The 27,788-nt window shown below is 49.3% G+C and overlaps 2 protein-coding genes across 2 annotated transcripts in view; one reads left to right on the forward strand and one right to left on the reverse strand.

Moving 5' to 3' along the window:
• Positions 1-27,788, reverse strand: part of GOSR2 (golgi SNAP receptor complex member 2) — a 48,481-nt gene that overhangs the window by 2,517 nt on the left and 18,176 nt on the right. The window contains exons 7-10 of the mRNA XM_053569057.1: positions 16,335-16,480; positions 10,973-11,106; positions 9,176-9,385; positions 603-760 (exon numbers count right to left, since the gene is read on the reverse strand). Of these exons, the coding sequence (XP_053425032.1) occupies positions 11,085-11,106; positions 16,335-16,480 (168 nt within the window). The 3' untranslated portion in view covers positions 603-760; positions 9,176-9,385; positions 10,973-11,084. The remainder of the gene's footprint in view (positions 1-602; positions 761-9,175; positions 9,386-10,972; positions 11,107-16,334; positions 16,481-27,788) is intronic.
• Positions 110-2,815, forward strand: RPRML (reprimo like). The gene has a single exon (XM_053569063.1). It carries the CDS (start codon positions 367-369, stop codon positions 727-729), a length of 363 nt encoding a protein of 120 aa, XP_053425038.1. The 5' UTR covers positions 110-366; the 3' UTR covers positions 730-2,815.

A 27,788-nucleotide genomic window follows, 5' to 3' on the forward strand; every position in this document is an offset into this window, starting at 1 on the left:
CTCCCAGTACCCTGAGCTCCGGGCGGGATTCCCACCCACCAAGGCGCTGCGTGGGCCGGCGGGGCGGGGCCGGGCGGTTGCTAGGGGAGGGGCGGCCGGCGGGCGGGGAAAGGAGCCTGCAACCGCGACGCGCGCTCTGTTCTACTGCTCCAGCTTTCGCGCAGCCTGTTGCTACTCCGTACCTCTTCTTGCCGGGTGCCCAGGGTAGGTGGCCCGAGAGTGCCGGAGCCCAGGCAACCTCCCGCCTTTCTCCCCTTCCGGCGCACGAGTCCCTCCGACTACCCGGAGCGTTCTGGAGAGCGCGGACCACAGCGAGCTCCCGGAGCGCCGCGGACAGCGCGCCGAGACCCCAGGCGCCGCACGGCAATGAACGTGACCTTCCTGAACCACAGCGGCTTGGGGGAGGTGGGCGACGTGGGCGCGAGCTCTGGGGATGTCTTGGGTAACCGCAGCCACGGGCTGGGCACGTGGCTGGGCTGCTGCCCAGGGGGCGCACCGTTGGCTGCCAACGACGGTGTCCCCGCGGGGCTGGCACCCGACGAGCGCAGTCTGTGGGTGTCGCGCGTGGCGCAGATCGCAGTGCTCTGCGTGCTGTCGCTCACCGTGGTCTTCGGCGTTTTCTTCCTGGGCTGTAACCTCCTCATCAAGTCGGAGAGCATGATCAACTTTCTGGTGGAGGAGCGCCGGCCCTCCAAGGATGTGGGCGCCGCCATCCTGGGGCTCTACTGAACGCCACCCTGGCTTATCCGCGCCAGCGCCGCTGCAAGAAGGACGAGGGAGACTAGGACTCTTGTCCCCCTCTCTGGGCTCTGCCGCCACCTCCAGGCAGGTAGCTCAAGGGGCAGCGACGTGCCTTGGGGCATCTGGGCTGGGGACACAGCGGGACTTGCGGCGACGGCGCGGGAAGGGACTTCCATGCCCGGCTCGGTCCTCTGTGCGCTAAAGCGTTGGAGGGTGGGAGGTTGGGGGATGAGGGTTCTTAGCAGTTTTATATATTTAAAAAAAAAGTTCGGGGCAGTGGCGGGGGTGGGGGCGGTATGGGATGCAATTCGGGGCCCAGGTCGCTAGCGTGGGAGTTTTGTGTGTGTTGATAGGTGTAAGGTAGAGGCGGGTTCCAAGCAGGATGGGGGGAGCATGGTTGAAGATCTGGAGAATCCGAGTCGCTCAGTCGCTTGTTTGGCCTGATTTTGCAATTTGAAAGATATCTTGTAATAAAACTGCAATCGGAGAGCTTCGGGTTTCAACTTCCCACCCGCCCGCGCGTGTATGTCTGTGTGTGTGTGTGTGTGCGCGCGCGCGTGCGTGTGTTAGGGCGTGTGCTGGCGGGGCGGAGGGAGGAGTGTACCCTAGTGGCGGGCACTTTGAGCCTGCTGGGAAGAATTTAGCCCCTTGTGGGGACATCAGGCTAAGAAGCAGCTGGGCGCTCCAGGCCGGGCCTGGCCGGAGTGCAGAGATGAAACAGGAACTGTTTTCCACGCCGACAGAGGCAGGTCCTGTGCGGCATCCAGCGGGTGAGATTAATTAAACCATTGGAAATTTGAGTCTTCTGTGAGATGACATAAAATCAGTGAGTTGAGTCCAAAAGAAGGAAAACAGTAAATTAGATCAAGATAGTGAACAAGGAAAATTCAGTTCAGCACAGGGGGAAAAGTTAGATACAGTTAAAAATATTGTAAAGCCAAAAAGCCCCACCTAAGGGCTTGTAGGGGCCACCCTTAGAATAGGTGAGTAGGGGAAGAAATTCCATTATTGCTTCTGGGGGAGGGGGCAGCTGTTTGTGGTGAGGAGGGCCAGGGTGAAAATGACCTCCCACTGCAAGTGTCTTCAGTTGTCTTGGAACTTCCCATTACCAGATGCCCCCATCTGCCCCAACACCAGCCACTTCCAGCAGGTGCTAACTTCGCTTAGCCTCAGGCAGGGAGAACCTTGGCACTTGCCAGCCAAAGGGGAGGGGTGGCTCTTCCAGAGTGCTGGAGCCAGGGTGTCCAAGGAGAGAAAGCTGGGCTTTGTGGCCTGTGCCTACACCCCTTAGCCCTAGTACCCAGGCCACTCAGGCTCCCTGGTACTTGGAAGACTTTGGAGGAGTGCGCTAATGGGTTTCTCCCTGGCTTCCCGGAGTGGAAGCGAGGGAGAACGAGGAAGAAGATGGCTGAATCCTTAGCTGGCTTGGGGAACAGAAGTGCCATCTCCCCTCTTTGACACTAGTTCCTTTAGGGATGGGGTTGGCAGGGAATGTGTCTTGAAAGCATCCCCTCCCTCCCCACCCCACTGCCCCAGTCTCAGACCTGGAAGGATTTATTCCATTGGACAGGACAGGCTAGTAAGGTCTGAGGCCAGGTGTCTGTAGGGTGAACCCCACAAAGTGGAGAGTGTTCTACTGATGGCCTGGCGTAACTTGTGGGGAGCCCAGCCTGATGTGTGGAGAGCAGCCTTGAATGCTTCAGGTGCTGGGACATCTGGCTCACGTGCACAGGTAGTGCAGGTGTCTGCACCACTACTCCAGTCTACTACTGCAGCCCAGCTGCTCCAATGTCCTGGAGAACATCACTCACACAGCAAAACTCCAAATGACTGGAAACGGGCTGCAGGGGGAGCACAGGCTTTGACACTTTTCTGCCTGGTCAAGGTAGAGTGAACACTATGAGAACTTTCATCTAATAAAATGGATCTGCTGTGAAATGTTACCGGGTGAGAGGAGAGTAATGCAAGAGTTAAATTTTCTGAATTTGCTAAAAAAGGAAAGGCTTTGTGGGGAAGCTTTGCATGATTTTCTCACTATTAAAAAACACAGTGAAGACATTTCTGTGTACTCGCATGTGAGTTTGGGCCCCCGGTGCCACGGGGTACGAGTCTGCACACACAGGCACGTGGGCAGGCAGGCTTACACAAGGGCAGTGCAGGCTTCAAGGAGGAAAACAGCCAGCTGGAGTGGGGCTCTGGGAAGGGGTGAAGGAGAGAGACCACATCTGTAGCCCATCTTGGTTCTCCCGGAATCCTGGAAGCCTGCAGGGTGTTTACTGAGTTGCCTTATATAAACCTCGGGATGGGACGTGAACAGGAACACACTGAGTTACATAAGCTGTGAGCAAATGAGGAGCAGTGCTCCAGGGAAGGGCCAGGCTGGATCAGAATCCTGAGTCCCCAGGGTGGAGCATGAAGAAGTGACCTGGTTCTCCAAAGCCCACCCCACTGCAACCCCTGGTTATGGAGAGCTCTTCACAGGATGCACATGTGGGCCAAATCCCAGAGGGCCTTGGGGTCACAAGAGGGATGGCCTGGGATCCTGGTCTTTGAAATCTTGGCTGCCCTACTTCTAGCTCCGTGACATTGGGGAAGCAGCTCAACCTCTCTAAGCCTCAGTTTCCTCATTTACAAAATGGAAGCAATAGGGCTCAGAGCTCCCAGGACATCATGGGTGCAGAACAGCCGGCACAGTGCCTGGCATTTAATCAATGGAGACAATTATGCTTATTGTTAGTTTTGTTTATTGTATGAACTCTTTCCCCATTAAATATAATTGGATTTCTGGTATGAGATCCCTGGACAAAAAATAGTAACTCACGTTTGCAAAGCATTTGCAGTTTTCTGAGCCCTTCCTTGAGCATGATAAAAATAGTATCAAGTACCTAATGCGCCAAGGAGTGAGTTCCCACCCTCATGAAGGGTTCATTACTACTCCCATTTTACAGATGAGGATACTGAGGCTCAGAGGTTGCCCATGGTGATGCAGCTAGGAAGGGCCAGAGCCAGGATTCAAGCCCTGCCTGTGTGGCTGCGGTCTTCACTCTGCTCGATCTTCGCTCCTCACAACACTATGGTGAGCAAGAGAAGCAGATGTTCTCCCCGTTCCTATTTTAAGGGGAGATACCTAAGGTTCAGTGGGCTGGACTTGTCCAAGCTCACGCTTTCCACTAGCATCTATGGCAAATCCCCCGTGGGCTTGGCACTGTGCAGGGTACCAGGGGAGCAAGGGGATGGCAGAGCTGGAGTCCAGCCCTGGCCTGCAGCCCCAGAACTCCCACACTTCACTCTCCATGGCCATTGGCGCAGGGGTACCCGGATCTGTGTGTCTCGATGTCTAGGTCAAACCCCCACATCCTGTGCTGAGTCAGGGATGGTATTTCTGGGGTGAGATGTGCCCTCACTAGCAAGATTCCCCTGGTTCAGGGACAGGAGAGAGACATCACTATATTCGCATAGATAGTTTTCACATGCTTGTCTAAGCCAAGCACACACAGAGGGGTGCAGAACTATGGCTGCTGGAGTTGCTCTCCCCAGATCCCAACTTATCAGCCGACTAACAGCAGCCTCAAGCATGAGCATGAGCGGTGGTATCAGAGGGAAAGAATGAAGCATGAAAAGTGGTGGGGACAGACAAAAAACGGTCCACATCCTGGGTTCCAATCTGGGGGGAAGGTGTACATGCACATGTGCACACACCCAAACATTTCATACAAAGGACTTGGTGGGATTTCTGAGCAGCATCCCTTGAGTGCAACTCATGATCTTCTCTTGTTTTAAGATCACACCAGGCATGTGTGGTTCAGAACACCCAACTGCAGCTCAGTGGGGGGAGGGGAAAGGGGGGAGGCAAGTGTCCATCAGTTGGGGACAGTGTCCTGAGTGGCATCTGCTTTCCCTTGTGGTAGATGCTCTGTTACCTTCACTGGAGATTCTGTGACAGGTGCACTCCAGTCTGTGGATAGGAAGAGTTGGATCCATGGGGAACTTTAGATTTTAGCAATTTTCAACAATGAAAAACAGAGTTAGCAACCAGCTCTCCTAAGATTGTCTTTCGGTTGTGTGGTTAGGTAATGGGCTCAAGGTCATACACTCAGCTCATGGGTGGCAGTGGTGACGTTCAAACCCAGTCTTACTAAGGTACCACCCAGTGCCAATATTTATTAGGCATGTCCTACACGACTCTCCCGGGTGCTAAGGAGGTTGTTGAGATAAAGGCAACTCAGTCTCTGCCCTCAAGATGCTAATAACATGACTGAGGAAAGAATTATTCACACGAGAGATTCAGTGGTGCCATCCTCTGGGCCTCAACTATCTCTTTTTGGGTAGCTAGCACCAGCCTGCAGGGTATGGGGTTCGGGAGGACCTTGCAGGCCAGCTGTCCACCTGGGTTTCTCCTGGGGCTTGTTTTGCAGGGAAATGCCTGGGCAGAAAGCCCAGGACATGGAACCTGGATGGTAATAGTGATGCAGCCAGATGGACAGAGGCCAACATCTGTCACCAGTGGTCACACTGCGCAGACTGCTGTTCCCTGCTGAGCTGGGCCAGGCTGTGGGAGGCAGGCTGACAGTTATGGGTTCTGTCTTGTTCTCTAAAGCTGCAGTTCAGTGAGGGCTCCAGAGACCCTGTACACAGCCCTCACCCTCTCGCTGGGATCCTTTTCTGTCCTAGGCTCTCCTTCCATCTTGGCCAAGAGCCGGAGCTCCTTGCAGAGACACCTTCCCATTATAGCTGGACCAGAAAGCAAGAAAGAAGAGAGAGATGGGGGAAGGAGAAGAGAGGCGGGAAAGGAGCAAAATGGAGGGAGAGCAGAGAGAAGATGGGATGAAGGAGAAAGTGAGAGTGGGGAGAGAGCCAAGGAAGAAGCAGATGGCAGAAGCAAAGCAAGGGGCACAGCCAGCAGCCATGGTCTCCCCTCCTGCCCCAGCCCTGGGGTTCTGGCCACCCATAGCCATCCACCCAATTTGGGTGTCTGCAGGAAAATAAAGAGGTGAAGTAGCAACATTGGGGTGATTATGGTCAGGTTTTGATGAAAAAGCAGTTATCTGCCTTGGGTGGTCTCACCCCTCCGTCATGGACTGTACCTTTTGCCTGCCCCTACCAGTCCCAGGCCTCCCTGTAGGGGTGGCCCTTCCTCAAAGCCAGGCCCTGGGCCCTGCCCTTCGCTCCACTTCTTAAAGTTTCACCCTCAGCTGGGAAGGGAGAGGTGAACCAACAGGGATGGCTTGGCACACAGAACACAAATGTGCACTCCAATAGAGGCCTGGGCAGGTGTGAGCAGCAGAGCCTGGGGCTTAAGACTCGGGTCTTTGATGCAGGCAGGCCTAGGCTCAGGACCTCACTCCCACTCTTACTAGCCATCGGATAGAGTCACTTAAGCTATCAAAGTCTCAGCATCCTGATCTGTAAAGCAGAGAACTCTACCCGACCTCTCTGGGTTATTGGAAAGTTTAAATGAGAAAGCATATGATGGGCAGTGCCCGTAGCTCAGTGGGTGTGTTGAACCCGGCCTGGGCCAGCTAAAAAACAACAATGGCAACTGCAAAAAAAAAAAAAAAAAAAAAAATAGCCGGGTGTTGTGTCAGGTGCCTGTAGTCCCAGCTACTTGGGAGGCTGAGGGGAGAGAATCGCTTAAGCCCAAGAGTTTGAGGTTGCTGTGAGCTGTGACGCCACGACACTCTACCCAGGACAACAGCATGAGACTCTGTCTCAAAAAAAAAAAAAGAAAAAGGAAGAAAGTATATGAAAAGCTGTTGACAACACAGTGAATCAAGGGAATAAGTGTTTTGATGTACACATGCTTCTTTGCCAGGGTCTGTGTGAGGTTCAAGGTCAGCAAAGGATATGGTTAGGCCAGGTCACTGTGAGATGCTGTGTCAAAGAGTCCCTAACTCAGCACTGGGGGAAGATCCAGCCCATGCCAGGTCCTTGAATGTCAGCTCTGTAGAGACTGCAGAAACCGTGGGGTTCATCCTTATTATGTTTTTCCTTTTAAAGTTATTACATGAGTAATTGGCCGGGCACAGTGGCTCAGGCTTGTTATCTGAGCACTCTGGGAGGCTCAGGGTAGATTACCTGAGCTCTGAGTTTGAGATCAGCCTGAGCAAGAGCGAGACCCCATCTCTAAAAATAGCCAGGCGTGGTGGCAGGCGCCTGTAGTCCCAGCTACTTGGTAGGCTAAGGCAAGAGAATCCCAGGAGTTAGAGGTTGCTTTGAGCTATGATGCCATGGCACTCTACCCAGGATGACAAAGTGAGGTTCTGCCTCAAAATAAATAAACAAATAAAATAAATAAAAGTATAGTCAAAGAGTAGCCATGAGTCTAAAACCTAGAAAGAATCACTACTAATCCTGTGGCATATGTTCTTTCACTTTTTTAGGGATTGATGGAGTTAAAATTGAGATTGCCCCCAAATGTTACAGCGTACATCCTGTTTTGAACATACACTGTGATACTGTTTTTCCACATAGCAGGGTAAGGTGGTAAGGCTTGCACATGGTTCTCTTTTTTGTAAATATCACTCTATATTTAACTGATCCCCTATTGGTGGGCATTATCCTGGGGTCCTGGTCCACGTGAGTGGCTTGGATGGAAAAGCTATGCTAGGATGCTGCAGGCTGGGCTTTAAGCTGGGAGTGTGGGAAGGAGTAATGTGTTCACTGAGTTGGGGCAGGGGAGGGAGGCAGTGGTGAAAGGCAGGGTGGGGGGCATGTTTTCCATAATGATTCAGAAACAGGAGGGGATGTTTAGGGGCACTCACAGTAGGGCATGCATCATCCCATAGTCCTGTCTTTCCAGGGGAGGGAGAGGAAGAGGCTGGATTTGTAGTGGAGGAAGATGAGGGTAGCTCTATGACCCCTTTTCCCTGGTTTCCTACTCAGAGGTATTCACTGAGCAGCTGCCTGGTGCTCGGTGCTCTGTGGGGCTGTGTGAGGGCTGGAGGAAAGGTGCAGCAGCTAGGGACACTCAGGGGTCTGCCCTGGGCCATGTCACATGCCCCAAACTGAAGAAAGCCCCCACAAGCTGGTCCTCTTTCTGTAGCCCTGATCTGTAGGAAACCATGTCTAACTGCCCAGTCCTTCACCAAGCCTGGTGGATTCCACCTTCACAGCATCTTTCCCCTCCTGGGCACCTTCCTGGTTTTAAGCCCTTGATATTTTTGCCTGGGCTGTGGTACAGCTCCCTAAGAGTCTCCCTCTTCACCATCCCTCCTTCACTGCCACCAAGGAAGTTTGCCCAGAACACAGGTGGCATCATATCGCTCCCCCCGGCAGCCCTTGATGAGTCTCTATTGTCTACTGAACTATCCCAAGGCTTGAGCTGGTCTTCAAGACTCCCCAGAAGCTGTCCTCGACCTTTCTGCCAGCTCATTTCCCAGTGTTTCTCTCCACACTCATGTGATCCAGCCCCCATGCCATACCCTGCATGCCAAATGCTGTGGAGCCGCCACTCCGGCTTCTCTGCTTCCCCCAAATGCTTCTCTTCCCTTTTTCTGCCCTTTGAGACCCACTCAGCCTTTGAGGTCAAGCTCAAATGCAACCTCATCTATGAAACAGAATTATAATTGCTTCTCATGTAGTCCCTGCATATACTTTTTATGTCTAGGTGACCACAGCTAATGTTCATTGAACCTTTCTACATGTCAGACTCTGTTCATACATTAACGCTCCTAAAAGGTGTCTTCTAGGATCATTCTTACTTTACATTTGAGAAAACTGGGGCCCAGAAAGGTTAAGAGACTTGTCTGAGGTTGCACACCCAGTGTAGGTAGAGCTGGGATCCAAACCCAGGCAGCTAGCTGGCTTCTGAGCTCACACTCCAAACCACCAGGCAGCACTGCCCAGGCACATTGCATGAGCCTCTCTCTGCAGTGTGTTATGGTCGCTACCTGTCTCCCCTGCTGCACTTCCCTCGAGGACCAGAACCGTCTTCCCTGTGTTTACATCTTCTGCCGCACCCAACATAATTTAGTGCAGAAAGACCCCAAACTTGGGTTGAACACATAGCTCTGCTTTCAAGAGGCTTCACATACCATAGAGATCAAATCCATGTAATCAAATAAACAAAACTGTTTATTTGAGCACTCTGTTCAGTCAGATCCAAATAAAATTTTATGAGAATGATTTCCCTCTGTGGTGCTAATTAGCACACTAGCCATTTAGACAGGGTCCTCTGCACACCAGGAATGGTGTGAAGCACTTTTCAAATCCTTTCTGATTTCTCTCATCACCCACATCTAATAATTCCTGGAAGGAATTGTCATCTCCACTTAATGAAGCAGAGCTCAGATTTTTTAGGCCACTCATCTAAAACCACAGCTAGCATGGATAGAACCAGAGATCAAATCCAAGTCTGAGTTCAAAAGATCATTGGAAGGTGCATAGCTTATACATCTCACACTTTCAATTAAATTTTTATGATTTTAAAACGTACCTTGATTTTTTAATTGCATTATTTTGGATGCTGGTGGAACATTTTTGTGAGCACTTCTCACTTTTCTTTGGTTGCAGAATGGGATGGTGACTCCTTACTCATGAAATGGTACTACTGCTACTACTGATGATGATGATGATACAGAAGATGATGGAAGAAGTGATCCGCCCCACATCATTAGACCGATTATAAGCTGATTAGTAAATTGTCCTATAGAAGTAGAGAAAGAAAGAGAGAAATAGATCAAGATGGTGGACTAAACACTCAATCTAGCCAGCTCTACATTATTATAAACATCAGAACAGATATTAAAGAAAAGCCATAGCATTGATGAAAACAGAAGGTGCCCTCCATGGACCAGAAACCATGAGGATTGCCTGGAAAATGGGTGGCAGATTATGTTATGTTGAAGGGGGTGCCCACAATCTCCAGGCCAGACAAGCAAGGTCTCCCATGAAAGGCAGGAACAGCCCCAGGAGTGACCAAACTGGGATGCAGAGGACCAGGGAAGCAGGAAGGGGCACCACCGAGTGGCAATCAGAGGACCAGTCTCCTCTGTCCTTGCCCCAGTGCTTCTTGCCCGACAGGCAACACTGAGGCTTTATCGTGAGCAGGTCACCAGGAAGGATACAGAAAAGGAGAAATTATTTGTGCCCATGATGCGCTTAAGACACGTTGAGCTGAGAGGTTTGCAATGGCGGTGAGAAGGCAGAACTGCTCCAAAGACGTCTCTGAGTCCTTTCACTATGCCCTGGGCCCTGCCCACTCTAGGACATGCCTTGTTATGATCCTGGCTGAAGACTTGAATAACGAGATACTCCACTTCTAAAAATGTGATTTTATATTAATTTTTCTGGGATATACATATCAGCACTCACATATGTACATACCAGAGGGTAAAAAACTCCAATGAATTGCCATGGAGATGAACATCGAATGAGATTGCCAGGGCAACTAACTTGTTTCTGAAGGGCCATATCACATTGGGGCAGTAGGAAGTGCCTGTCAAGGACTTGCAGTTAGAGGCCAAATCACAGACCTTCCCATCAGGGCCAGGTGCTCTTTCAGTTTCTTTGATTTTTCCTCGTATCTTTTCTTCTCTTGGCATTTACAAAAGAAGGAGATCTTAATTTTGCAGACTTTCATTTAAGGTCTGACTATGCCACTAATAAGCCATGGAGACCAGGTATCTGAAGGCTTTAGAAAAATGTGAGAAAAATAGGCTCCTGCCCCCCATCTCTGCCTCTCTACTGACTTGCTATGTGATGTTGAATAAGTCACTTCTCACTTGTCTTGGGACTCCTCCCAGACAAACTGAGGATGCGGGACTAGATGGTCTCTAAGGTCTTTCTAATACTTTTTCTGTCTCACCCTGGCATTCTTTGCCTTGCTGGACCGCCAGCCTACCGGCTGCTTGCCTCCCAAGTAGTAAGCCAGATGAGCTGTCCATGGTGCTGACTGCCTGACTGTTGGCCTTTGAGACCATGTTCTATTCCTAGCAGATCTCAGCTGTTATCAGCACTGTTAGAGACTGCTGGTCTCAGATCACCCCCTCCAGAAGTCTAGGAACCCATTCTCAGTTGAAGAAGAGAATCTGAAAGGCCTCAGAGTTCAGAGAGCCCTGGAAGAGGAATATGGAGATGTGTCCTAGTCTGATCGTGACACTCCCTCTCAGTGGATTTTTTAATAAAGCCACATGTCCTCTGTGGACTTCTGTTTTCACATCTGTGAAACTGAGGTGGGGACTAAGATGGTCTCTAACACCTGACGGAGCCTGGAAGAGCCCTGGGGGCTTACCTGGGACATAAGGGAAAGGAGGGCTCATGAAGACCCAGCCAGTCTCCATCTGTCCCAATGCTCAGGCTTCTCCTGTGGTGACGATGGGTGGGAAACAAGGCACACTCCCTTGTCAGGAACATGTGTTCCTCTGTCTGGAAGAAAAGACAGGCAGCGAGCAGATGTAACATTTACATTTTCTCAAATGACAACTGAACACTGAGGATGATTAGTGCTTGTTATGAAATGGATCGAAACTATAATAAAATCCTCAACTGCATCATCTGCGTACTTATCAAATCATCTTTCCAGAATCCTCTTCCCTCCTCAATAGCACAGGATGAGGACAGACAAGTGGGAAAAGCTTAAAGGGAGCTCATACTAGGAGGGACACAGACATTGTGATTCACTTTGAAATGTATATTTTTTACCCTTCAACTCTCCCATTTGGCCACACAATGAGCAGTGGTTGGAAGTGTGGAGTCCTTATTCAAGAAGCCCTTGATTTTTGTGTGTGTTTTGTTTCATTTTGGGTTTTTGTTTGTTTGTTTTTGAGACAGAGGCTCACTCTGTCTAGAGCGCAATGGCATCATCATAGCTCACTGTAACCTCACACTTCTGGGCTCAAGCAATCCTCCTGCCTCAGCCTCACTGCAGGCAGAAGCCACGATGGCTGGCTAATTTTTCTATTTGTAGTGGAGAGTAGGGTCTCACTCTTGCTCAGGCTGGTTTCAAACACCTGACCTCAAGGGATCCTCCTGGCTCGGCCTCCCAGAGTGCTCGGATTACAAGCGTGAGCCACCATGTCCAGCTGATCAAGGAGCCCATGATTCAAGCCCTCCTTCTGTTCCTTATTAGCTGTGTGACATTCTTTCCAAGCCTCAATTTCTTTATTTGTAAAATGGAAGTTAGTTATACATAACTCTGAGTAGTTTTGAAAGGATAAATAACATCATATCTGAAAACCATGCAAGCACAGTGTCTAGCACACATTGAAAGTGATTGTTTTGGTTATCTATGGGGACATAACTAACTGCTCCCCCCATTTTGGGGTTTAAAATGATACCCATTTTATTGTCTGGCATGATTCTGTAGGCTGAATGGGCTCAGCCAGGCAGTACCGCTGCTGTAGGTGATGTCACCTGCACCTGCAGCCACCTAGGGGTTGACTGGCTGGAGCGTCCAAGTCTGGCACCTTGGCTAGGACAACTAGAAGGCTTGGCTCAGCTGGGACGGCTGGGCTTCTTTCTTCTCTTTAGGCTCATGGCCTGTCCTTTCATGTCACTTCTCCACAATCTAGACAGTAGCACAGCGATCCTTAACACAGGGTGGCTTTCTTCCCCAAAGCACAAAAGCAGAAGTTTCCAGGCTTAGTATTTCGTCCACAATCAGCATATTTCTCTTCTGCCATATCCTATTTATTAAAATGAGTCTCAGGGTCAGTCCAGATTCAGTGTGGGAGGAGACTACACAGGGGCACGGTACTGAGAGGCCTGGTCCATTGTGGGAGGTGTCTTTGGAAACCAACTACCATATTTATCAGTAAATATTTTTATTAATGGAATTCCCAGTATGCTTCGCTGCCTTAACCTTTTTTTTTTAGAAATATCATCTTTTGTTGGATTTGCATAGTTCATGAACAAATATTCATTGACAAATAATTTTGAATTACGTGGTCACCCCCTTAACCATAGTCCCCTAGGGTAGGAATTATGTTTGTGTTTCTCCCATATCACCCCCGCAGGCCTAGCACAGGCCTCAGCATACAGTAGGTATGAAATCAAGGCCATTTTCTTGGCTATCAAAATTTCTCTATCAGCTTTATTTTTGGTTAGTTGTTTCTTGAATCTTTTCTTCAACTTGTTCCTTGCAAGTTTTCTTTTTCTGTTCTTTTTAAATTTTATTTTTATTTCAAAATATTAAGGGGGTACAAATGTTTTTAGTTACAGGGATTATTTTTGTAGTGCTTGAGTCACCGCTGTAAGTGTGCCAATCCCCAAATGGTGTTCATTGTACCTTTTAGGTTAGGTAGGTTTCTGCCCATTCCTTCCTTTCTCCTCTCTTCCACCTTGCAAGGTTTTCATCCCATTCTATTTAGGTATGTATCATAAAGCTGGATTAAAAATACATATTATAGGGTAGTGCCTGTGGCTCAGTGAGTAGGGTGCTGGCCCCATATACTGAAGGTGGTGAGTTCAAACCCAACCCTGGCCAAACTGCAACAATAAAAAAAATTAAAAAAAATATATATATATATTATATATATAACCTTCTCACTGGCATTTCATCTGTTTACATTTATTGTGGTCACTATTGTATTTCTGGATATATTTCTACCATTTTATTCAGTGTTTTGTTTTTCCCACTCTTTGTCTTTACTTCTTTTCTTCCTTCTTATGTGCTTTCTACTGATTTGGAAATTAGGCATTTTATTGCTGTTCTTTTAGTACCCCGTTTCCCCGAAAATAAGACAGTGTCTTATATTAAGGTGTGCTCCCAAAGATGCGCTAGGTCTTATTTTCAGGGGACGTCTTATCTTTCCTGTGAGTAGGTCTTATTTTCGGAGGATGTCTGATTTTCAGGGAAACAGGGTAGTTACATTGCAATCTTTAACAGCATCTTTGTTGAAAAAGTCTAAAATTAATCAATATCTCTCCCTTTGTCCTGGACAAAACCAGGACTTCCGGTTCTGATTATTTTTCCCGTCTGCCAAATTATTTTTGTCTAGTATTTTATTTCCAGCTTGGTTTTGTTAAGTTCTCTAGAAAGTAGTCATTATAAACATAACTTTTAATTTTTATTTTAAATTTACAGTAAAATTTAATTTCTTTGATGTACAGTACTATACATTTTGACAAATGCTTAGAGTTGGGGTAATCACTAACACAATTGAGGTACAGAAAAGTTCCATCCCCCCAAACTCCTTCATGCTTCCACTTCCTTGTCAAAACTCTCCCTCTGTCCCTTGACCCCTGACAACCACTATTGTGTTCTCTGTTCCTGTGACTTTTTCTTTTCTTACATGGCAAATAAATGGAATCCCATGATCCATTGCCCTTTTAGTCTACCTTCTTACACTAAGCTTACTGTATCCAAGCTGTTTTCGTGTATCGGTATTTCATTCCTTTTTATTGCTGAGTAGCAATATTCCATTGTATGGATGTATCACAGGTTTTTAAAGTTTAATTTTCATTTTTATCTACCTCCAGTTGAAGGATATTTGGGTTGCAGCCAATTTTTACATATTTATATATAGTTTTTTCATGTATGTGTGAGCAAACATTTTCATTTCTCTTGGGTGAATATGCAGAAATGAGATTTCTTTCCTTCTCTTTCTTTTCTTTCTTTATCTCTCCTTTTTTTAAAAACAGAGTCTCACTTTGTCTCCCTTGGTAGAGTGCTGTGGCATCATAGCTCACTGCAACCTCAAACTCTTGGGTTCAAGCGATTCTCTTGCCTCAGTCTCCTGAGTAGCTGGGACTACATGTGCCTGCCACAGTGCTTGGCTATTTTTAGAGGCAGGGTCTCGCTCTACCTCAGGTTGGTCTCAAACCTGTGAGCTCAGGCAGTCCACCCACCTCAGCCTCCAGAGTGCTGGGATTACAGGCATGAGCCACTATGCCTGGCCTACTTAACTGTGCTTTGAACTTATTTTGAAAATAATTTAATTGATGATCTTTGAAAATTTCTGCGGCACACCTAAGGTCCTCTCCTGGCACACTGGTGGAAAAATCACTGTTGTTGAGCTTTACAAGATCTTTACATATTTTGGATGCAAAAATTTTGGCAGATATATGATTTAGGAAATGGCATTCTGGTTGCTCAGCACTGAGTTTGGCCAGTAGGAGTCAGTCCTCAGAGGCTGACTGCTTTGGGGTATGTTGGCCCACCTGAATTCCTGGACCCTACTGCTGAGGACCAAACTGGACCATGATAGCTACTCTGAAGTGCACCCTGCCTGAGGCCCCAGCCAGCCTTTCTCAGGTGGCCTGTCCCCTGCGTCACTTCCCTTCTGCTTAGTCCATAAGGGGAGGAGGGAAGTCATCCAGGAGCAGGGAGAATGGCTTCTGAGGACCTCGGGATATGGGAGGACTTTCCATGCCAAGGGAGACAAAGGGGAAGGGCAAAGCTGAGGGGTAGAGAGAGAGTAAAGGAGAGATCATGAAAAAGGAAAAGTGCCCAAGAAATGCCCTAGATAATCCCTTCTCCCCACAATCCAGCGTAAGGGGACTGGCTGCCATCCTCGGTAGTTGATATGAAAAGTTTTGGGTGTCCTCTATTTCCTAAAGTGAGGGACAGTCACACAGATAAAACATTTATAATATTCATAAGCTCCCAAGGGTGGTTTTCTGCCAAAACTCTGAGCTTCCAAATGTAAATGAGAGTCAGCAGAGCCTTTTTCTTTGCTCCAGTGATAGAGTCAAACTGCTTTTATTCTTAGTCCCCAAAAGAAAGATGAAAAACCTCTCCTTTCTCTAGAGATTTTAAGGCAAGCTGAGCTCTAGGATTCTGAAAAATAGCTAATGCCTTTTGAGCAATACCAGATAAAAAGGGATAAACTTGGGGGGTAGGGAGGGTTGGATTTGGGGTTTTCCGAAAACAAAGTAGAATGTTTTTGCTTTCTGCACCAAAGGTTTTAAAACTTTTTTTTTTTTTTTTGTAGAGACAGAGTCTCACTGTACCGCCCTTGGTAGAGTGCCCTGGCGTCACACGGCTCACAGCAACCTCTAACTCTTGGGCTTACGCGATTCTCTTGCCTCAGCCTCCTGAGCAGCTGGGACTACAGGCGCGCACCACAACACCCAGCTGTTTTTCTGTTGCAGTTTGGCCACGGCTGGGTCCGAACCCGCCACCCTCGGCATATGGGGCCGGCGCCCTACTCACTGAGCCACAGGCACCGCCCTAAATTAGAATTTACACATTTTTGCTGCCTGCTCTGTCAGTCTGTCCATCTGTCCAGTGACAGGATGCAGAGGACGCTTCTGCCGCGTGCACACACACACCTCCCCACCATCTCAAGGCGCCTCTCCCTGGCCACACTCTCAGTTCACATCACATCCTTGTTCTGACTCTCACCCAACCCAGGAAGCACTTCTGCCCGCTGAGGAGAGCCTCAGCCTCAGCCTCGTAATAGCAATTTGAAGTTGATTGTACATTTCACTGAAAAGGAAATTCGGGGGTCATATGTGTAGTCTTGGGGGCAGAGCAGGCAGTTCTCTCAATTGTCACATGTGAGCCTTCTGTGGACTGGACTCAGGCGTCAGGCAGAATCAAATCCCCAGAGCCTTTGCCTTCCCAGAAGTTGGGTCTACTCCCCACCCTGCCCCTCTGGAGGTGAGGGAGAACTCTTGTCTGCCAGAGGTGGGTGGCAAGGGGGCCTCACCCCGAGCTAGCACATCCTTCTGGGGGTTCCACATTCGGGCCCCAAAGCAGCTCATCTGTCAGGCTCCTTCCAGTTCTGCTTCCAGGGGCGTGTGGCCTAGTCGGGTTCTGAGATGCTGTGGTTCCTGCTGTCAGCACTTCCTTTGGCTTAAGAATAAAAAGAAGCCATTCTCTGAGCCCCCACACACGTCTCCCACCCCCAGAGTCTTCTTTGCTAGCTCCTGCTGTTGCGACTGTCTTGAGTAGATTTTTGGGTAATTGTTGCCATGGAGATCCTGTCTTGAGTTATTGTGCAAATGCATCCCATCTTTCTCCTTATTTGGTGTGTGGTACGGATGCCTGGAAAATGTTGTGGTTCAAGACTCCACTTCTTTCCCTTGCCCTCTAGGTGGGTTTACCTGGACCAAAGCTTCCTGGCAGCTTGATCCTCATCCCAGCTCCCTCCTCATCCCCCTAGCCAGTTGCTGCTGATGGAAAGAAAGTCCTGCACAGCTGAGGACAAGGAGATCTGCTCTCCATGGGTTATGGGGAGGGGGCCCAGTGCCAAACACACTTGGCAGCAAATGACCCCCAAAGCACCCGCAATTCCTGAAGTCATCAGCCCGCTGGTGGGACTGAACTGCTCTCATTCCCTTTCTCCAAGAGACAAAGCCTGTCTTAAAACTTGAAGAGCAGCTTAATCAGGTCCCCAAGTCCCTCCCGCTTCCGTAACCACACCACGCACACCATCCCTGCTGCAGCACCCTGGCTGCGCGCCTCGCCTCCGTTTCCCCTGAGCTCATCCTCCCACACGCAGACGTCCGGATCATTAGCCTATTTTTATCATGTCTCTCTCCTGTCCAAGATCTGGCCAATTTCCTCATCACTTTTTTCCTACCAAATACAGATTCAACCTGCATTCAAGGGCTCACATCAATCTCTTCCTCCTCACCAAACCAGCTTCCTGTCCTCCCTGCCTTACCCCTCCTCACCTGTGCTGTCTGGTCTCTGGGGCTCTGACCCTGCGCTGGCGGGTGACTTTGCCCACCTCACCCCTGCTGCTTGCTAATGCAGGCTACCCTTCCTTCCTGCATGGCTTTCACTGACTCTTTTGGGAATCCACCGCCTTCTTCAGGACTCTGCATTAGCATTCTTCCTCAACAATTGCTCATTGTGTAGCTGCTGTTTAAAAGGCTTTAGTTTTGGGGTGGAGGTAAGGGGATGCAAAAACGGGGCAGCGTGTTGAAGACAGCAGGTGGCAGCATCCTCACCCGCTGGCACTGCCAGCCACGCAGACTCCTCCTATCCACCAGAAGCTGGAGACAGTACACACGTGGCCGCCCCCTCAGTGTCTACTCGAATTTGAAAACCTTCCCAGCACAGGATTCATCATTATATGCCATGCAGGGACAAGAGAAATAAGAAAAACTCATAAAGCAAAATCTTAGACTTACTGTGGGCAAGGGATTTCTGCATTGCTACACAGGAGGGGACAGGATCTGAGTTAGACTATTGCAACAGTTGCTGGATAACAGATTTTGATCCAGGACTTATCTTATGAGCTATTGATCAGTTTTCCCCAAAAGGTTAAGATGGACCCTTTTGCTCACTACTCACTGTTACCCCTTTCCTCCCATTCTCCAACTCTGCAGGGTTGTAGTTGAGACTCTATATTTTCTCACCTTGTCAATGAGGCCCCATGAGGCTTGGAGGAGTGATTCCAGATTGTCCAGTTCCTAGTCTAATGTGAGGAGAGGCAGCATCTGGATCTTAAGCTAATAAGGATGTTACAGCTCTTGCCCTCAGGAAGTTCCTAAACTGATGGTGGAGACGCAGTTCCTGTTCTAGTGAACTCTTCAGTCAATTGGTGGGGGTGGACTGAAGGTAGGTGGGGGAGACAGGCACAAAGAGCCACACTCAAACTCAAAATGGAACTAAACACAGCTGAACCTAAGTGTTAACAAAGGCGAGTAACCACAAAGGTAGTTAGGATGATGGAGTTAAGACCTGATTTGGGGTGGCACCCGTAGCTCAGTGGGTAGGGTGCCGGCCACATATACCCAGGCTGGAGGGTTTGAACTCGGCCCCAGCCAACTAAACAGCAGTAACAACTGCAACAAAAAAATAGCCAGGCATTGGGGCAGGTACCCGTAGTCTCAGCTACTTGGGAGGCTGAGGCAAGAGAATCGCTTAAGCCCAAGAGTTTGAGATTGCTGTGAGCTGTGATGCCACAGTGCTCTACCAAGGGCGACATAGTGAGATTCTTGTCTCCAAAAAAAAAAAAAAAATCTGATTTGGAAGGCTTCCTGGAGGAGGTGAGTGCTGAAGGAATGGTTTGGTGAAGAGAAAAAGGGATTCCAAGCCATAGAGTACTTCAAAAGTGTGCTTAGCCTGAGATCTCCACAGAGAATTAGTGGGTTTATTCCTTAATGAGTCTAATTCAGATGTCAAGTCTTTTCAAGCTCTTACTTGACTCTTGTTAAGAATCTGGGGGGCTCAGTCATTCACTTTGCATCTAGCTTGGGAGGGCAGGAGAGACAGGCAAAGACATGGTTTTTGTCTTGTGGAGCCTTTCATCCAGGGTCTTTAACTAAAAAAGAAACCCAGTGCAAACCTGCTTAAGTAAAAAGGGATTTAATTACTGGCTCTCCAATTTGGGAAGTTCTGAGGCTTCAGGCCTGGTTCCATCCAGGGGCTTAACTAATACTGTCATCTCTCTCGTACTCATTCTTTCCTCTTTCAGCTTTGTTCTCCTCATGGAGGGCTTCGTTCTCAGGTAGCCTCTCACACGGCTGGAATAAGCCTCCAGGCTAAGCTGTCAGGATCTCAGTGGTCGGGTAGGATTAGATCTGAAAGGGCCATGTCAGGAGAGTTTGTTCCTTTCGAAACACTTTTCCAGAAGTCTCTCCCAAAACTTCTGCCCACATCTTATTGACCAGAACTGGGGGACATGACAGTCCCTAGCTACACAAAAGTCTGGAGAGGTAAGTATCTTCAACGGGACTTCCTGGTGGACCAAAAAAATGAGAGTTTTGCTAGTGAGAACCAGGGTAAGAATGGTATCGGTTAGGAAATCAGCAATGTCTGTGGGAATTTCCAGGGAAGCTTCTGATCAACTCTGGCATGGTCAGGTGGTCACCCATGAACCAACTGCTATGGCCCACTAAGTCCTCCGGATGTCCAGTCCTGCTTTGATGTTCACCCCTGTTGGGGGAGGCAGCCCTAGGTACATCCCATGGGTAGGTTTTCCACGGGACAGAGATTGTCACCAGTAGAAGGGGGATAAGGACTTGTAGTCCAAAGAGGGGATGCTGGACAGATAAACAACATATGTTGGCTTCAAGAATTTTCTGGTATAGAAAGAAAACATACCCCCAAAAAACAGCCTGAGGAAAAAAACATAGCTTCAGGAATCTTCCCCCACACCCTGATGCAACATATCTGAAGTTATGTTGTAGGAACCAAATATAACCATTCTGAGAGGATACAGAGAGAAATGGTTTAGAATGGAGGACTTCTTGGTGGGGGTACATGTGGAGCTGGGCTCTGAAGGAGGTGATGTTTAGAGGGGAGGAGTAGGGAGGCAAGAGACAGATGGAAAAGCCACGTGGAAGGGCCAGGAGCAGCGCTGACAGGAAGCCTGGGAGGAGGGAGCCCTGAGAGTTCTCCCATGGGGGGTTGTTTTTCCTCCCTGCATGTACCTGAGGGCCCCGGAAAACTAGAGGCTTTTTTCCCTTTGGGTCAGTAGCTGGCTTTGAGCAGCCCTTGTTAGCACTGTCCTGGCCCGGAAGGCTGGGGAGATGGGAAGAGGGAACGCTCCAGAGGAGAGGAGGGAGGTGGCTCCAACATGGAAGCAAAAGAGAGCCGTGGGAGCACGTTCCTAATCCAATTAACAAGTGACTTTTTATGGCAGTTTTCAACAGCTATGCCAGTTACCAGGCATGTCCCCGAAGGCTCTATCTGGCAGCTTGACAATCCGCCGTGAAACCTGCGATCTGGAGCTGTGGGCTGGAGCGGCAGCTGGGCGAGGAGCCTGGGCTCAGACGGCTGGGGTGAGAATCTTTAAGGATGAAAATGATGGGTAAGGAGCTTGCTGTTGTCATGGAAACAGACTTGGGGTGGATGAGACATGGTCCAATGGGTAACCAGTAGGGAGAATGCCACCCACCACTAGGCTTCACTGTGGGCGGCCAGCAGGCACCTCTGGGACCTGCTGTTCCAGCCAAGCTCATGGGCTTTGTTCACCTCTGTCTGTCTCCTCAGAACGTCACAAGCTGCAATGTGTCAGTTCATGCCAACAAGAGATGCTTGGGGAGATGCTCTTGAACCAGAAAACCTTTGCCGTAGCTCTTGCCACCAGAGTTAGCTGTGCCCGGCAGGAACACTACACAGTGCCAGGCCATGGGACTGTAGCTGGGGAGAGGGCCACAGACCAGGGCTGGACACAGTGGCAGGTAAAATGGCAGGAGCACTAGACTGGGAGTAGGTGGCCCTCTCTCTGATTGCACATCTGTCATCACTAACTGGCTGGATGACCCTGGGCAAGTCACTCCCCCAAAAAAGTCAGGCTTGGTGGTCCCTAAGACCCTTCCCAGCTTCGGTTTTCTCTGTTGTGAGACTTGGAATGGGACAGTATTGATGTCATCAGCCCCTCGTCCCAGTCCACTGACACCACCCCCCCCCCACAGCACAGAGTGCACTTAGTGGGCTGGAGAAGCCCCACCCTGCCGACCCCTGCTGCCCTGGGCCACTGTGCCCCCACACACAGGAATGTTCCTGAAGTTCACAACTGTCCCCAAATGTTCCTGGAGATGGACTTAATAAGCTGCCTATCGCAATAACTCTTCCATTTCCTATAGGTGCTATTTTAATTGGGCCTTTTCATGGGACCAGTGTGAAGCAAAGAGCAATTTGCAGTAGGGGCTTCTGGCTCCAGCCATGAGCATCCCCTTAGCCATCCCATCTTCCTTCCCACTCCTCTCCATCCCCACCCTCCCGGCCCTTTTACACCTATCAGCTGCCTCCTCTGCACCCGACCGGGGACAGAGTGTGGATTAGGGACAAGCAGAGAGGGCAAAAGACCCAAAATTCTTGCTGGAGAAGGGATGAGAGAGAGAAGAGCCTCAGGGGCTGACACTAGCTCCTGTGGACTTTTTTTGGAGATACTGAAAAAGATTAGAAAGGTAAAAACAAGGGAAAAGGACCTGAAGTTCCTACAATACGAGCGTGGCTTCTCACTTGTCTTCCTCCCATGGCGTGTCTAGGAGGCCCTACTGTGTCCCTTTGGGAGACAATTTCTTCAACACATACTGCCAGCTCCAGGTTCACTCAGTATTTATCCAGTGCCTGCTATGGGCACAGGGGCAGGGAATGGCGGAGGACGGGTAGCAAGCTGCTCTCTGCATCTGGCCCCAGCCCACCTCTTCTGCCTTCTTCTCCTAGCCAAGCCCAAGCCTGAGCTCTAGGCACAGAGTTTTCCTGCTCCTCCCAGAGCACATTTCTTTGCTACACTGTCCCTCGCTGAGATCTTTCTCCCCTGGTCCACCTGGTCAAGTCTGACTCATTGGAGATTCAGCTCAAAAGCCTCCCCAGTGTCCCAGGACAAGTAGATACTACTTCTGCCACACCCTTAAGCACTTCATACCTGTGACAGTTTGTGCATTTTGTTGTTGTGAGCTACTTATGTCTGTCTTCCCAGCCAGACGTGTGCGTCATTCAAGGGGACAGTGACAGCTGCCCCTGTGTGTTTGTTCCATCCCACCTACTCTCCTTATAGTATGACTGCCACTCTTCCCACTGAAGAGGCTGGAAGCTTGAGACTGCAACAGCCAAAGGACTGTGGCAGAACTGCTGTGTCATAATTTGGGAGGTTTGGTCATAACAAGGATGCCAATGCCACCTGGCATCCTCCCTGGGGATGCTCACCCTTGGAACCCAGCCCTTGTGCTGTGCCAAAGCAGGGCCACGTGGAAAAGCCATGTACAGGTGCCTGCAGACAACTCCAGCCCGGGGCCCAGCCACCTCAAACACCAGATGTGCCATTGAACCCTCAGGTGATTCTCCTCCCCAGTCTTAGAACCTTCTAGCTGAGGCCCCAGACATCACTGAGCAGAGATAAGCCAGCCCAGCTGTGGCCTGCCCCTAATCCTGATCCTTAGAAACCATAAGGTGTAATAACTGAGTATTGCTGTTGAAGCTCCTGTTTTGTGGTGATTTATTACACAGCAACAGATCACTGATACAGGTGGGGCCTTGTTGAATCCCGTTTGTGCTCCAAAGCCCAGACCTGTGATTGTTGCCTAGAGTATACTCAGGATTTACTGAAACAGATGAATGAACTATAGTAAGTGACAATTCCAGAATGACCTCTCAATCATCATTCCCAGTCTTTCCTACATCCTTTCCCCCTGACCCTGGTCCCACTGCTCCCAGGGAACCTAGGTAGCCCCAACCCACCTTTGCCATGAGTTCTCACTGCTTAAGCCACCTGGAGTTGGGATTTCTGGTGTTTGCCGCCCAGAGCACACTCACCAACCTGCATGCTTGATTGTGTTTTGTCTTCACCACGGTTCTGTGAAGTAGACCATTATTACCACCCCATTTCACATGAGGACACTGAGGAAAGAGCAAGCAAGTACTAACAACTAGTATAGTGGGCCTCCAATGCCAAAGACAATCTCGCACCCACAAAATTATATAGTGTGTGATGAATATAAAGTCTAACCAGCAAATACTTGTAGTACTTTCTTTGGGGATTATCAGTTTCTTGAGTAACAATCACACCAACTGAACAAGAAGGGATGAGAGCTGGGTCTTATGCAATGCTAATAACCACCACCACCACAAAATTTCTTTACTATCTTTTTATGTCCTGGGCTGTGCAGTAAGCACCTTAGAGGCATTGGTAGATTCACTGCCCACAGCCACTCCGTGGGATGGGCATTTTTGATCTCTGTAAGGTAAGTGAACAGAGGTTTGGAGAGGTGATGTGACTTGCTTGAGGTCCCACAACTAAGAGGACAGATCTTTGTACCTGGGCCTACTTGACTCCAATTACTGAAGATTTTGCTGCCTTACAAAAATCATTTCCATTGACTGAGGGCTCTCAGGGTCCCTAGACTGAGCTGCCACGGGGAATAAAAGAAATGGCTTCCTGGAAGAAATCACCATGGACACTTAACTGATGCCCACACCACGCATACAGCAACAGAACTTAGGGTTTTCTCTCTAGGGCTTTATCTTGTGGTATGGACAACCACCTGGAGAAGCCCTAGGCATAGATTATTCTCCCCGCCCATGGAAGTTCCCACTCCCTGGGGATGAGAAACTCTGCGCAAGTGGTCTTCTCAGCTGAAAGAACATGGATCCCATTGCCCAGGCTAGACAAAAGGCAGGGGAATTGCTTCTCTGCACAGCCCACCCCTGTTCCTCTCTGATGAGTTACACCAACCAAAGATTCAACTCCAATCCAGGGTTGTCAGGCCTCTGAGCAGTGCAGATGCTGTGGGCCGCAGGGAGAACGGTGCAGCAGCCTTCACTGCACTCAGCAGCTACAGGTGGATTAGAGCTTCTGACCTCCTCATGCTGCCCTACCCCTCCACTCCCCCTCACCTGCACATACATCTGCCCCCCAACACCTTGCCCTCTCCCAGGCAGCCCTCTGGTTAGCATCCCCACTGTGACAGCTGCTCTAAACTGCCACACCGCAACCTTGGTTGTTTCATAGGAATAGATCTCGTCTTTCCAGCTCAACAGGAGTAAGGGCTGCTCACATCTGGAAGGCATTTCAAACATTGGTCCTCAACCTTGGCTGCACATGAGACTCCTTGGAAATCCAGAAATAAATTTTTTTTATATCCCAAAGCCCAGGCCCCACTCCAGACCAAGTAGCTCAGAACCTCTGCAGGTGAGACCAAGAATCAAGAGATTTTAAACGTTCCAGGTAATTCCAGAGAGGGCTGATGCTGGGAATCACTGCTTCAGACCTCTGCAATCTGCCACAAACACTAGGTGATTTGGGTCTGGGTCCACTGTGAGAAAGGAGAAGGGATGTGGCCAAGTTCTACCCAAGTTCTCAGAGGATAAAGCTGAGACTGGGAGAGGCACGTGCCCTGTGGCTGCCACTAGCAGGGCTGGGACTTGTCGCTCATGGCTTCCATCACTGCCTCTTGCTTCTGCAGCCACTGCAAGCTGGTGAGGGCTGGGCTATCTCTAGTTCCTTTCTGGCCTGAAACAGCCAACATGCTGGGCACTGCAGGAGTGAATAAAGATGAATGTCCTGCCTCGTGCAGCCATCTGCTATCTTCTGAAGGTTAGTGCATTTCCCTCCTGGGCCTACTCAAGCCTCTACCAGCTCTCCAGGAACCTCCATGTCACAGCATCTGGAAGGAGGAGCTGGTGAGATCACACTAATGGAGTTGCTAAGTCAGGGAGTCAAACTCCCAGGCCACAGTCCCCCTTTTCCCAGGAACCCGGCATCAGTCATGACTAAGCCTTTAGCTTATCTAGGGTGACCAGTACTCAGGACCAAAAGAGTTACCAGTATTCCAAACTTTCAGCTTTAAAAGACAGACAAGCTGGTCACTCATTCTCTCTCCCTGGTCCTGGCTGACACATTTTTCCTCATGGGGTCCTACGCCTCTACTTCTTTCACTGTAATCACTGCTGTTGTTGGATGCCAATAAGCACATGACCCATGGCTCAGTGGCCTTGAACCTCTGGCTTCCCCCTGGCCTAACCAAAATAGCTTTGCTGGACCACTGCATCTATTTCTCTTGCCTGCACAGGCTAGGTTCAAGTGCCCTTCTGCTGGCCATTTACCCAATGGCTACTGAACACCTACTAAGTGTGTGGGATGCACAGAGGTCCCTGCAATAAGGAACCACCACCATTCCCCAGGAAACATGTAGAACACGAGGTATGCTGGGTGTCTGTGGCACATCCCGGGAGGGCACATCTAGTGTAATGGTGCAGCTGTGCAAGAGCATGGCAGGCAGCCCAGGAGGACAGAGCACTGGCCCGTCACACTAAGGTGCTTTACTCAGCAGGTAGAGACATCAATCAGGGAGCCCACTGGCCAAACCAGACTGGAGAATTAGTTTTCCCACCAGACCCCCAGCAGGTTTAGAGCAGTGGTTCCCCGGTGGAGTCAGATGAAGTCCATGAGGGACAGCCTAGCCTGGGTTGATGTCCTGGGCAATTCCCAACACCCAACCTGCACCTCAAGTCAATTAACCAGTGGGGTCAAGACCCACATGTAGGCATTTTGAAAAGCTCCCAAGGGGACCTCAACACAGAGCCAAGGTTGAGAACCCTGTGTTAGAAGGTGAGGGAGGGGGGCACTGCTCACAAAGGTTCTGCAGTGGGGAGCTCAGGCCTGCACTTGAGGAAGACATGCACCTGCCACTCACCTCTGTTCCCCTTCCCAACCTATTTCCCCTCTCCTGTGTGCCACATGAGAGGACACAGAAAGGAGGGACGGAATGACCATATTTTGAGATGGGCATCCACACCTGCTTGCAATGTCTATGTACTGAGGAATTACGACAAGCTGGGGGTTTGGAGGTCATTTGTGGTCATGCTGAGAGCACCAGTGACAACCCAGAGCCACTGCTAAAGAACATTGGATCTAAAGGGATCCAACCAAATCTGCAGTTGTTTCCTTCTCTTTAAGGATCTCAGGCCTATGGCGTGCAGCAGTTATGGGCAGACCAGCCAGCCAGAGTTATGCCACCCCCTAGTGGCAAGGCCTGAGCACAACTTTCACCCTCCACATTCAGAAGCTCCCCCAAATGCTCTGAATTGATTAGGAAATAATTTTAGAACAGAACTTGCCACGTAAGGTCTGAATGGTCTGCAACAAGTATCTTACAGCTTTACACTTTAGGCCAGCAGGCTTTACCGCCTGAGTCCCCTGCCCACCTCTTGATCCCCCACACCCCAGCAGAGCACCTGGTGGAAAGTATGGATGGCAAGTCAGTGTAGTGGTTATGAGCCTGGGCACTGGGGCTGGCCAGAGCAGAGGCTAGCTCCTCCAGGACTGACTGTGGGGCCCTTGGAAAAGCCACTAAAGCTCAGCCTTCTTGTCTGCACAATGGGGATAACTCAGGGTTTGAGGTCAGCAGGGACGACACAGGAAAATAATGGCCTGACTTCCAGTAAGGGCCACTGGCAGGCTGGCAGTATTAAAGGTATGTGTTCTTCCCTAAGCAAATATGCCAACCCACCCTGCAGTCAGACAAGAACGGATCATGCTTTTCCTTTCCTTGGCTGTCTGAGCCCAAGGCCAGATAAAGGTTCCCCAGAGCACTTCTATAGGCCATTATGACTTATACTTGAGTTTTTTTTTTAGTACTGATACCCTACTCTGATTTGTTCATGGCCCTCATTTCTTCACATTTCACTGTTTTAGATATTTCCCGTAAGTCTCCTCAAATCATTTCTCGAATGAGGTAGGATATAAACAAGTAAGATGTTATTTTGGACTTGACAAGTTTTGCTCTTCACACATATACGCCGAGCTTCAGTGTATACTTTCAAACGCTATCATCTTTGATTAAGACAAAAGCCTTCTGTCTAGAAGACCAGTGCTTCCAAAATACAGAACTCGATCACCTCAGAGATTTAATTCAGAAGGTCTGGGATAGGCCCCTGGAATCTGTAATCCTAGAAAGTCTCCCAGCTGCTCAGCCCAGCCCCTGGCAATATTTGAGAATCTCTGGCCTGGAAACAAAAACAAGGCCACTAGTTGTAACAATGAATACCAAATTTCTTTACAAAATACAATTTTCTAAATAAAATAAATCTCAACTTTATTCAATTGATGTGCTTTAAAAACAATGGGTGTAAATCTAAATTTGCAAATGAAACCTATTTAAATTCATTAGGGCAAATCACTTAGGACAAAACTCAGCAGTGACTCTTCTCTAAAATCAACTCTTCTATTTACTTGGTCTTTGAGTTCGGCTTTTCTTAAAAGTGGTCATACGGCGAGCAAATGTCCATGGAATAAAGACATTTCCAGGTTCCTCCTGACAACCCACCTGTTTTACACCACATGTGAGGTCGCAGGGGCCGTCCACTGTAGTTTCGTGGTCCAGCTTGGCCCAAGAATTCACCCCCAAGTCCACTAGAGGGTGCTCCTTTCCTGGCCTGGGCCCTTCCCTACACTCAGGCTGTGGAGACAGTTTTACCCACTCAGACCAAGGTGCATCTCACAGGGCACTGAAAGCAAAAGCGTTGAGGGAAGGTGGTCACATGATAACATGGTCCCGGTGCCCCTGCATCTCCAGACACACTAGCTGCTGTTCCTCAGCCCCAGGAGTAAAACCCACAAACTACCTTCCTGATTTTTATTCCAAAGAAGGGAAACCAGCTCTGAAGGTGCAGCATGAAAACTCATCAAGGCCAATAACTGCTCTAAAGTATGGAAATGCACTGATGTCCTATCAGCTAGTACAGGGACAGAGTTTGGAGG

This window comes from Nycticebus coucang, chromosome 18, assembly GCF_027406575.1.
Source record: "Nycticebus coucang isolate mNycCou1 chromosome 18, mNycCou1.pri, whole genome shotgun sequence".
Lineage (NCBI taxonomy): Eukaryota > Metazoa > Chordata > Mammalia > Primates > Lorisidae > Nycticebus > Nycticebus coucang.